At 39.6% G+C, this 13034-nt stretch overlaps 1 protein-coding gene across 1 annotated transcript in view; it reads right to left on the bottom strand.

Annotated features, from left to right (window-relative positions):
- CA10 (carbonic anhydrase 10) overlaps positions 1–13034 on the bottom strand; it is a 153384-nt gene that overhangs the window by 105821 nt on the left and 34529 nt on the right. The window contains exon 3 of the mRNA XM_054278701.1: positions 12034–12108. Within this exon, the coding sequence (XP_054134676.1) occupies positions 12034–12108 (75 nt within the window). The remainder of the gene's footprint in view (positions 1–12033; positions 12109–13034) is intronic.

Raw genomic sequence — 13034 nt, forward strand, 5'->3', positions numbered from 1 at the left:
CATCATCTGATTGGCAGAGTTCAAAAGATGCCCCTCAGCCCTGGGGGCATTGGGCTGTCCAGGTGCCACTTGTCTCCTGAGACTTCCCCCCTCCTACCTGGTTGGTGGCTCCTTACCCCTTCCCTGCCCCTCTCCCCGGGCTTGAAAGACACGGGGACCACGCGGTTCCTGTTCTGTTGGAGCTGTTGCAACATTCAGAGGTCTGTGTGCTAGGAATAAAGCTCTGCATGAAAACCCTCCAGCAGGACCCGTCTCCTTTTTTCTTCAGCATCGCCTAAAGCCTTTCCACCAGAGGTAAACCTGAGTTCCTGCTTGCCCAGACTTTTCCCAAAGTGCCAGCTGCAACATCCAGCTAGCCAGGGGTGTTTCTGAGGTGAAACCACCTCAGCTGCCGCCTCTGTCAAGCAGCAAGAGCCAGACGAGCCCAGGCACGTTCCATCCAGTAATATTGGGACCATATTCCAATACTTTCTCATGGGAAAAAGGTGCTTGTTAAAGACACACAACTCTTATGTCACAGCTCAACAAATATGTAATTTTCATCTTTTTTTCTCATCCTGGTTACTCTTTTTTTACTAAATGAGGCACAGGAGTTGCATGAAGAATCATGTAAAATAAGGTGGGGAAAAGTATTTTAAATTCTATCTAAATATTAATTTTCTCTGGACAATGTTCTTGACTGGGAAAGTAAATCCAAGTCTTTGGCAGTGAGAATGATGTGACCATTGCCCTGAGACAGTTAAATGGCAGGAGTTCCATCGGTTTCACCATGCTCTGGGTAAGGCACCACCTTCTCCCTACTGCACTCTCTAAAACTAAACCAACACAAGTCCTGCCACAAAGCAGTGAGCCCATAAACATAAAATTACAATGTGCAATAAAACCTTGAGAGACAAGTTTCGCTATTAGTTTAATTTATACTCTGGTTAACCAATTTTAAATGCACATTAAAATATTAAGTAATTCTGGAGATGTCAGTGTGTGGATAATAGAGCCTGCCAAGGTCATGCAATATAAGTGTTTCAGCCACAGCCTATTAGACTTTAGTCATTTGTTCTTTGTTTTAGGAAAGCCTAATCTGAAGGAAGAAAAGCCATTTGAAGATGCCCAACTGCAGGACAGGAAAAGCAAAATGGAATCTGAACTCCCTCCAGGGAAATGCCCTGACATGCACTGGTGAAAGTGGAATTCTGTAGCCATGACCTATGTAGCCCAGTTTGGAAATACAGAACAGTTGACTCCATAATCTGAGATGTTCTCTCCTATGTCATATGCTGTATTCTGAGTCATACAGAACAGCTAAATCCTGCAGTTCTAAATTGGGACTAAAGCTGGGAATTACCTATCACTCCCAGCTGCATCCTGATATGGCTTTAACTGCACCTGACTGAGATTTGGAGGAGCAGCTCCTCTCACAGCTGAGCATCCTGTTCATCCTGTACCTGTTGCTGCTGTGGTAACACCAGCATGATGCCAGTGCATAGGTTTAATCCTCCCATTCAGCCCCTCTCCTCCATGAGAAACAAAGTATTCAAACGTGATTTCCTCAAAAAGCACGTTATTAGTGGAATTGCAGTGTGAACACTCTAGGACAAAAGAGATGGTGGCTCACTGCACAGCTGTGGAAATAAATTTCACTGCAGTTAAAAAACTTGGAAGAGATGGTTTGAAATAAAACCATTATAAAAGGAATACAATCTTGTAAATATTGATTTCTAATTTTTTTTAAGAATCAGCTTCTGATGGCCTTTATTCAAGGGCTGTAGCATTTGTCTCAACAAGCAAATCCCACTGTTTTCAGTGTGACCTATTTTCAGACAGAAGTAATAACCTAGGATTTTCTAAACTGGCAGCAGCTCTTCCTTTTGTAGCAACTACTTCAGCCAGACTTGTATCATAATTATTCTAGTGTAGAAACCACATGATGCCTGGATTTCAGAGACTCAACTAAACCCTACTTGACCAATTTTATAAGCAAGGAGGAAAAATCTCATCTCTTCATCTATCAATTGAAATGTCATTCTTTTACTGCAAAAATTTTCAGCCTTTGGGTTTCATTTTGAACTGCAACAAGTGGCTGTGGAATGGGGCTGTTCCTTGGCCTGAATATATCCACCCTCCTTCCTGCCTTGCCTCTGAAGTTATAGTATGAGACAGTGCCAAAATGTCACTGCAGATAATAATTTGTAACATTCCTCAGCTCCATTAAAGCAGTGGCAGCTCTCGTAATGCCTGTGCAAGAGGTGCCAGGCCCTCGGTGCCCATCCTGTTGCTTCTCTGCTGGGGCAGCTGCACTGCTTCATGTCACTTAGCCAAAGCACAGGGCTGATTCAAAGGATCTGCAGGAACATTTTTTTCTTCTTTAATCAACAGCACAGGGATGCCAGGCAGACCAGCTTGATGGCACTGGCATATCTAACTGGCTGCCTGATTCTCTCCCAGCCTCCAACTGCTGTCTTGAACTCAGCTTATCCATTTTTCTATTTATTCTTCATCTCATTTCATATTTGGAAAATGATCTCTCTGAATAAAGACCTTCATTCCTCACCAAAACCATCATGACGAACTCATAGATATTAAAGACACAGGAAGAAAAAATTAGAGGAGGTCATAAAAGGTAATCTAAAGAACCACCTCTGTGTTGGGGTAGAACATCTGTCTGCTCCGTGCTCTGGTGTCAAGTGAACAACTTCCAGTGTGACCTGGCTATTTTGTGCTCCATCCCTGACTATTTTTATCGGTCATAGAGACTCTGAAAGGCTGCAGGCTCTGAAAGACTGCAGGCCAGGGTGTTATCTACAAGCACTTGTGAATTACTGACACATTTGCACTGCTGTAGTTAACGACCTGTCAGGTTTCCCATTATGATGTTATGCTGTTATTTTCAGGGTTTATGTCCTGGCTATAAAGCTGGTGACTGCTTGGTCTGGAAACACTAATGTATTTTTTTTTGTACATTTATAAATATAAAATGAACAAGTGCCCTAATATAAAATCAGTCGCTATACAGAAAGGTAAAAGGTGACAATTTTAAGTAATATTTTCAGTGCTAGGAAAAAAAAATCAATAAGATTCGGGAAGGTTCCTTTTTTGGGCAGATTAATTAACCATAATAATGTGATTTACAGCTCGCAGGGGCAGCAGGTACCCAGAAATGCATTAAGCAGGTGACTGTGTTTTGTGGTGAGTTCTGAGAGGATAAATCTTTCACACAAACAGTATGTGCCCAGATATGCCATAATGGGGGGTGATGGTATAGAATATCTGCATTTTAATCTGTGTAAGTAACAGCTTGTAAAACTTATCCAAATAATAATTTCACATCCTCCTAGGCAGACAGATTTAAATGGTGAGCATGGACTTTGCTCCTGTGTATGTTCAATACATTCATGGTTCAGTGAATTCCAAAGTGACCTTTTTTAGAGAGGTGTTATGACAGGAGGAAATTTTCACTAAGTAGAAATGAGTGGTTTCAGACTGTCGAGTCTCCGGCAATTCTCTATTTGAGGAGTCTGAGGAATCCTACACATATACGGACTTTTAGCAGGTTAGTGAAGAAGTGCTATGATCAAGTAACGTTGTGAATCTGTATTTACAAGTAAAATCATAGCTGTCTATTAGGAAAGTACTTGCATACCATAGGATGTATCCACCTTTAGGTAACAGTCTCATTTCCTTCTCTTTTTGATTTCTTAATTAGGACAGGATTAGACAGAGAGGTTTTTTGTTAGAACCAGTGAAGCTTCAGTGACAATAACCAACAGGCAGAGTTACTCTGCGGAACCATGCACACAGCAGTGGTGTGATTTTACTTCACAAGAGTTTATTTTAACCACAGATGAGGGTGTAGCTCTAGCGACCATATTTTTCTCTGTATGATGTGGCAAATTCTACACTAAATTGCACTAATGAGATTTGCAAATTAAAAGCTGCACACTGTGTTTATATAAAGTCCTTACTGGTGCTGTGTCCATCACCAGTGTAATCGGAATAATCTTCCTGAAGTCACTCTAATATGCTGATGTGAACAGTCTCAGTGAAAGAGAAGCTGAATTCCTACCTGACAATCACAACTGTAATTGTAGTACTCTTGAAATTCTTTCGAGGTATTTTACAAGACTAATTTTTCTAAGTGGGATAATGACAGGAGTAGCAGTGGGGCAACATTTTAGTGCCGCTGATTATCCCTGTTTCCATGTTATATCGCAATCCCTTCCAATTCTATCTCATCCCACACAGATTTATGGCACAAGTACCCAAGCAAACATAAGCTGGAGCACTGTAACCCCTCTCTCATTAAGTCCAATTACATTCCACTGGGGAAGAACATTATTAGCACAGAAAAATACTGTTCCTTATTATTCTAAGTGACTTCTTTCTCCAAAGGACACTAACTTCTTTTACACTATACCATGAAAAATATATAAAGAGGGTTTTTTATGTAGGAAGTGATGATTGCTACTGTTTTGTACAAAAACACATGCATACCCACAAGAAAACTACTACTAATTACTACAAGGTAATTCATAGCCACAGCTCCAAATCCCCTCTTTACATAAGGAACTGTGGCAGATGTCTACTCATTTTCAGAGTGAATTATTAGCTTAAAAAGGTCTTTGAGTCTCTGAGCAGCAACTAATTCTTCTATCAGGTTTATTTGTGCTTCAATTCTACTCCTCTAAGTCGTGGTTACCACTAAAATGTCCAGTGCCAAAGGGTGTCAAGAACTCCTTAGATACCCTGTGAAGATTAGCCTGACAAGGCGTAAGGTAAAATAAAACTTTTTGAATATATCAATATATACATCCAGCATTGTACAGGAGCCTTGCTTCTGGCCCTTAGAACTTTCCTGAATAATCCTTCCAAGTAAGTAGCTATGAGCTTTCAGTTATTAATGACTTAGTCACAGACCATTGTTCAACTGCTTTTATACTCAGCTTGTCAAGAATACCACAGAATACTTTGGGTTGGAAATGACCTTAAAGATCATCCAGTTACACCCCCTACACCCTTTTCTGTATACACCAGTGTTTATCCTTGGGAGTCCTTCCCTTGCTTTTATTAGGTCACAGTGAAGAACCTAAGAAAAGAAAGATTACTAATACTAGTCTTAACCTTTTTATCCCAAATCCCAATTTTTGATGGTCCAGCTAAGGTGCACAGGAATGATCCTTCTTTTCTTAAGCAAAAGCTTAAGAGGATGTGCTCATCATGTAAAGATGAACCCTTGTAAGATCACACAGGTGGCTTTCTGGCTTTTCACTTCAAGGTTTTGTAGAGATTGTAAACACACAGTGTTGTAGGACAGCACGTTTTGGATACTGTTTTCTGAGTATATGACTGCCCAAATGGTATTAACCCCCTGAACTTCTTCCCAGCTAGAAGCCATCATCCATGCAGGTTTTGATAGCTACAGTTGTACAAAACATTCCTAGTACTTAATTGTTCTTTGTGCTTATAACTCATATTTAGTGTCACTGCAAGATAAACAGCATCTACTTCAGGATAGTGGGAAAGAAGATTTTCAACTTCATCAGTAAATATCTGGAGTACTCCCATATCAAAAACATTATCTAACTGAGCAGAAAGTGTGAGGGACAATAAAAGGGTTTTCCTTATTTGCACTTTCCTGAAGCAGAAGAGGGACACTGCTCATGTCCTGGCAGGGAAACCTGTGGGTACAGCAGGACAGGCCCTGGACAGCTGGTGGCACAGCAAGGTCCAACCTGACACTTCATGTGTTGGTTATAACAAGGAAAAGCTTGACCTTTGCAGTGCCTGGTGGGACTAGGAACAGGCAGGAAGACAATTTTAATCATTTGGTCATGTCAGGATAACAAAAAAAAGGCCAGGGTACATGTGCTGCATGCAATTTTCCTGTCATGGATACCAATTGTAACTGAGGAGGAAAAGCCACAGCTACGAAAGATAATCAGGGTGTTAAAAGAAAAGGGATCTGAGACCACATTAGCAAAGAACTGTGTTTCAGTCACAAGTTTGTGAAGGTTTAAAATTTTAGGTCTTCAGAGTGCTTTACTGCGATTAGTTCACTTTGCTGGCCCCCTAAAACATTTTTTTTTCCTTTCATGGAAGGACTGAATTAGAGGGAAAAAACAGCATTTAGAGATCTGTTTGCAAAATGGCTGCAGTTACAGGCTGTATGTAAAACAGTGACTTTATTGAAAAGGACAGCATAAATGTGTGTTCAAAGGCATGGGAAGGACCTGAAGACAGCCAATTTTTGAGCTTCATGGCGGTAACAAAATCACCTGTGAAGGATCATCATCAGTCCCAAGCTCCTCAGTCAAGTGAGAAGAGGGGCTGGGGGAACCAAATCATGGTGCCACCAGGTACTGTAACTGGGAAAAGTCTATGTTGTGTTATCTCTAACCATCACATAATTATTTTTTTTTAAATCTAGTCTCCTTTCTAGCTACATGATTTTAAAGAGTAAATTTTCACAGAATCACCAAAGGAAGTGAGAAACCAGGAAAATAAATGTTATGAAATATATTTCCTTCAAGTTGTCTTTAACTGACAACCAAAGCTAACATATTATATATACTAACCAAAATTCAAATCAGTAAGTGAATGATTTCCAGTATCTACGTTCTATCACCCTGAAGAAATGAACTGTTCCAAAATATTGCTTTCTGAAAGAAAAACTGCTATTATCGTTCCAATAAATAATTATATATGGGTGGTTAACTCCTCAGAGGCATCAGCAGACTGCATGATTTTGAAGGGTGTGTGCAGACTGTTTAAAGTACTGCTGTAGCTCAGACAGCACCACTGTTTTTACTGATAAGCAAAACGCACCAGATGGTGAGTGACGCTGCAGCCTCCTGAAGTTCCAAAATAAGACCAGGAGAGATGTTACAGTTAGAAAAGTGAGCAGTGCAGGAGTAGGAATCAGCAGGTTTGGTTTTTGGTGTTCAGGCAGCCACATTTAAGTGATCACCATCTCATTGTATGATACAGACCCCCCTGTGACTGCAGGGTGGCACAAACTGAGAGCTGAAAGTTTAACAAGTGTGTGGGTTTGAAGTTCTTCATCTTCTCAGTTTCAAGCCATGGACAAACAGTTTATGGTCCTTACAGTAACCTGCACATCAAAGGTTATTTCTGAACATGTACATAAAGACATTTCTAATTTAAAAAAAAAAAAGCTCAAAGCTGTAATAAAAGAAATTTTAAGCCCAGACAGGAGAAACTAGGGACACTAGAACTGCCTCTGTGGGCCATAACAAAAGCACAAGGGGATAGCAAGAAGTTTAAAATGAGGTTTTAGCACTCATGATGAAGCTTGTCAATTGTTTCAGACTTCTTCTCCCTTGTATATTGTTATGAAATGCATTTGGAGGCAGTTTCTCAGTGCCAGCTGGTCAAGGCTAGGGCATAATCCCACCAGCAGGATCCTTGCAAAAGGTAGGAACAGCATCACAGAACTCCAGCAGTCTTTTCCCTTTTTGTGTAAAAGAAGTTGTGAAGGAATCACGAACAGGGAATTTCTCATCTGAGAACCTCAGGAAAAAAGGTGGGCTTTGACTGGTGATCTGTGGCCAGTCATGAATCCTAGTGGATGGAGATCTTCATCTGGAATTAGAGTTCATTTACAGCTTTTATTACATGGAAGGAGAACATCATTTGCTCCCTCAGCACGGTTCACTCATTTGATGGATTTCCTCCTGTTAGCTGAGGGTGGCACTAGCACCCTGTAAAGTAACTTTAGATTTGGTATAATTCAGCAGGGGGGCCCAAAGACAGTATTTTCCCTGGGAACAAAACACTTACATGCTTGTACTATCACATAGTCCAGAGTTTCCACAACAGGATGGAGGTTTGCCAAGTGCACTCTGTGATCACAAATTAGATTTAACAACCTTTATATTTTATGCTTAACAAAGCCCACTTTCATATTGGTATGAAAAAACAGAACCAGTATGAAAAGGATCAATACAATCACAAAGATTATCAAAGGTAATACACATCTATTTGAAGAAACAACAAGGTTATCAATGAATTTTGAATATGAGTATCTTGGTCACCTGGAAATTGCTTGTATCACTTCAGTGACACCACATATTCATAGTCACAGCCAAAGAACAGACATGAAAAAGGTTATTTAAAGGTGTTTTAACCCATTAAAAATTAATTTGATATTCCACACCAAAAAAAGTCTATGTAGTAAATGTTTTTAATAATATAAATTATTTTATTATTATGCAAATCACCATGCATAAAGTAAAGTATTCCTTCTTCATCCTTGAACATTCCCCAAAGTTTAATTTGAAACATAATTTGCATTCAATTAACATTTTGAAGTTCTACTTACTTTCTACTTTGTTTGCCTACATTATTTAAATTATAAGAGCAATTCTTTGCTTGTAGAACAGGTGAGAGATGGAGAGTGGTTTCTGCTCCAGTAGCAGATACACAAACCCAGCCTTGATGAACTTTCCCTCCTGCATTTGAGAACTCTGCATCTCTCTTTCAAGGCTGGGCACCAAGACAGACCTGAGCCACAGTTCTTGTGCTGAGAGAACCTGCCAGCTCTCAATCCTGCCTTCTCTTGGAGCACTGAAAGAAGCAAAGACACTGTGAGGAGTCTTGTAACCTCATTTCTGCCTACATCTTTCCCTTCTGTGAGATACACATCACTGACTGCAGCTCAGTGGCTTATAGCAGGAAATAACCTGTGTTCAGATGAACATTAGAAAGGGATTTAAATTATTTTTTTCTAAAATCTATCCCAGAATATGGGTAGTCTGGTTCTGGGGAATGTAATGAAATATGGCCTGATTTTATGAACTGCTCAATGGCAAATCTGCACAGGATCCAATGCGTTTTTAGGACTTGGCTTAAATGCTTTCAAAACAGACTAAGCAGAAAAACCTATGACTAGCACATTCTAACCCAGGCATATTGTGATACACTCCTAACTGCATTCTTACACAGTTCTCCATGGAAGAAGTGAGAGTTCAAAGAGAGACAGTGACTTTGCTTTGAAGTAGATGAAAAGTATTTACCCAGCTAAAGCTGTGATAGACAAACTCCGGCAACTCCTCCTGGAGTGTTTTACAATTATATTGCCCCTAATTAATCATCTCTGCATTTGTGGCTGCTCCCCCAAGCAGTTACAGAGCTGGATTCATGTCAGTCATATTAACTGAGATGCCAGTTCTGAACTGCGGGGACAGGCTGTTGGACAAACACTCGTTTCTAGTATCTTTGGGGGTGTTCACTTCCAGCCCTGGGTCAGGACAAACAGCTGTGGGAAGAAAACATCCTGACAAGATGGCTGTAGCTGTTTGCTTCAGTGCACATCAGCAATGCCAGCAACAGCTCCTCAGTTGGCCTGGCAGCTCTCACATCTCAGGGGTTAACTAGCATCTAGAGTGAGATCTGATATGGGACTGCAACCAACATAGACAAACTTAAAAAGCATCAGCAGATCCTTTGTGATGTGTTAGTCTGAGAGTACAGCCACAAACGCAGCCTTGAAATACTTTAAATACAGTTTTCAAAGGCTCTCAAATCTAGGGTAAAAAATTAGTTGTTTGTAAAGTCTCATGGGATTTTTCTCTTCTGCTGAGGCTGACATGTTGCAGAGTTAAATTTGAAAGAAAGGTACTCCCAAATTCCTCTTGCTTTCTTCAAGGTTGCTTCAGTAAGCTGTTCATTACTGACTTTCTGGACCAGTTCCTGAGAATGTGTGCTGGGTTAGTCAGATATTCAAGACATTGCTAATTCAGGTTTCCCTCAGAAAGGAAACCTTCTTCCACACTATCTAAAAGGTCTTCCTTCCCAGAAGTTTCTGAGTCATCACTGTTTCCTCATTCATATTTCAAGGATGTACCTAAGCCTAAATGTCTCACAGTATTAAGACTAGAACACCATAAGCATGAACTGATCACAGGTTTCTTTACATTGTTGTTGGGAAGGATGAAAGTTTGACAAGAAAGACTCACAGATATGTATGACTGGCAGAAAGATTTTTGAATGTAGAATCTGAAGAAGGAATAGAAATGAAAGCAGGTTTTGATAGAGAAGAAAAGAATTGCTGATACAGTTGTACTGGATAACTAAGAAGGCAAAGGGTAAGTTAGTTAGGAGGGGTTTTATGGCTTAGAGCAAAGGATAAACCCACCTAAAACAAGAAGAAAGATACCACAGGCAAACAAGACTGCTGATGTTGCAAGCAGAAAAAAAGTCTCAGAATCTTCCACTGCAAGAAAACTGAAATACAACTTCTAGCCTAAACTGTAACATACTAACTTTTAGTGATTGGAGAATACCAACATGAATATGGTAATTATAGTAGTTATGACAGGCTATAGGTAAAAGCCAAGGTATAGAATGGTTCTTCTGTATTAAGATGCTGAGCAAAGAAAAGTATATAATGCACTGAAACCAACATTAAAGAGTCTTCAGGCTTGTTTGCAGCTAGAGCTGACAGCTGTAGGCACAGGCTCTGTCATCACGACCCTGGACTGCTGTGACATCTTGGATGCAATAAGCCGTCTGGAGTCCCGCATCCCTCGCTACAGCTCTTACACATTCTGACAATTAGATTATTTTTCTCAGTAACTTTAAGTTTAGGCCTGTTTAGCAAATATTTTTTTCATTCATTTTCTGCTGGGCATCTACCTTAATTATGCAACTCAGGAAGGCTGAAATATCTTGAAATCAGGTGATTATGTTCTCCAGGTTTCTTCCCCTACTGTCACTATGAGGAACTAAACATGCACAATACACTGGAGTGTGTCTGACAGCCCAAACCAATCTCAAGTACAGCTGAAAAGCTACTCTATGCTGCGTTAATATGCAATTAAGCTCCAGGCCTGTAGATTTTCACAACCAGTTCAGTGCCAGAAATGTGTGGGCTGAAATACTTAATCTCATTTGCACTAGAATTCTGAACAAGGCAATCAGCATTTTGGGAATTTCAGATGACTGTCAGGTTGTAACAGTTCTCTCAACCGTGAAAGAACCTGATGATAAGTCAAATCTACAGATCCTCAGGAATAGCTCACATGTTGCCCTGTTCTTCTAAGTTCTTCTAACCTTCCAATGTTTTCATTTTTGCAATGGAGTTTCTCATGCACTTTTCACGTAAATAATGATTGTTTTGCATTCCTTTCTAGAAGAGGAGAAAATTGATGGACTGTTAGTTTAACCAGTGTGGTTAAAGAAGTAGCAATTTCATCCTCCAATCCATGGTCATTTTTAAAATTCTATAAATATCAGAGTTCAGAAATAAATAGCCCTTTTCTTACCTTAGACATCTCAATATGTGTGTGTCATTCATTTCATATCATAGTGCAACACTCACACAACAGCCAAACAGTATTTTCTACTATTATGAGAAAATAAGGATCACATAGCAATTTTCTCAATGCATTCATGATAAAACTTGAAGCGCTACTTTGCCTTATAAGATATAGCTAATACACATCAATTAATGCATGTTAATCACACTGAAAAGATGCTGCACAGAATCCTTTTAGCTGACACTTGATTATTTATCATTGCCTAAATCTCAATGAAGCCTAGTTATTTAATTTTTTTGACTCATAGTTTGTTCACTAAACAAAAATCAGTGACAATTGCATGTAGTGGGTTCTTGTCCTAATCTACTCTAAAATCTAATCTAAAATTGTAGAAATGCTATTACCTAGAAGTGTTGCAACAGATAAATTATTTCAGTTAACAGTAATACTTTTCAGTTCCTTTCCCTTTTCTACATTTAGAACACATACACTCACAAAGCAGCATCACGTTGGTTTTACTGAGAGAAACTAGGAATGTCATCAAAGTGATTTCTTCCCTTAAAAAAAGCCACAGTCTTTGGATGATGGATTAACAGAAACCTTTCTGCACTTCACAATAATACGATGTTGAGTACTTGTCAACTAAAAATCTTTGCAATGAAAACAAATCAACCCAAAATATCTTCTCCAAACCCAACCATATTAATTCCAGTGAAAAAAAAAAATCTAAGTAAATCTGAAATTTTAAAATTCCACTTACCAGGAACAAAGCTTCCCTGGACCACCTCCTTATAAGCCCACCAGCCTTCATGGATTTTTGGTGAATTTTGTTGAGCTAGAAAGAAATAATCAAAGAAACTATAAAATTAGGGCAAAACATAGGACTTAATTAGCTAAATTTTAGGAACTTGAAATAGGGTACTATCCTCTACAGAAGAGTCACTCAAATTCCTAGGTGATCTTTATTCAATCTATAGAATCCTACTATGCATATGTATCTAGGAGAACTTTGTCCCTGTTCATCACACAGTAAAATCTACTCTGCTTTGGAAGAATTGCAGCATCAGCCTTATTACATGGTTGAGACAATAGAAAGATGGCAATAGCTCACACCTTGCCAGCAGCAGCCAAAGATTTATTTGTTGCAGAGCATTTAAACAACTTTCTATCCAACAGCATATTGCTAAAGCTTACAGACAATTCTAGGCAATCACTAAAAGTACACATACACCTGATTTAATATTAAATTGCTTTTTGGTCAAGAGATCATAATATATAGATATCAGCCAATCTTTTACTGGCACACCAAATAGACAGGTTGAAAAAGGCTTTTCTGAGTTTGAACTGGACAGGCAATGCTGTCCAAACCTGCTGCCTTGGCTAACGGCACCTAAACATTTGGTTTTGGTTGTTCCACAGGAAAACGTGCACTGCAAGAAGTTAGCAAAGCTAGCCAGCACCAGCGTAACACTCAATTTTGCTCCATGCATTTTGTGAGCTATTTTTTGGCAAAAGACTTTCTCATGTATTTCAACTGACAAATTCTGGAGCACCCACGCCTGTTCCCCCTCTTCAGCCACCCAGGTAACTTGCCAAAAACTTGCTTGTGACTGGTGTCTCTGACATGCAGCTCTTTCAGTGTGAGAGCATCTGGGAGCACAATGGAGGAACACAAGAAAAGGTTTCTTCGACCAATATTCTGAAGGTTGTAGCAACAAAAAGCCTAAGCTTTGTATGAGGTTTGCCCCTGATAAGACTTGT

This window comes from Melozone crissalis, unplaced genomic scaffold (assembly GCF_028551555.1).
Source record: "Melozone crissalis strain CALT ecotype California unplaced genomic scaffold, PUWL_Pcris_2 ptg000026l_1, whole genome shotgun sequence".
Lineage (NCBI taxonomy): Eukaryota > Metazoa > Chordata > Aves > Passeriformes > Passerellidae > Melozone > Melozone crissalis.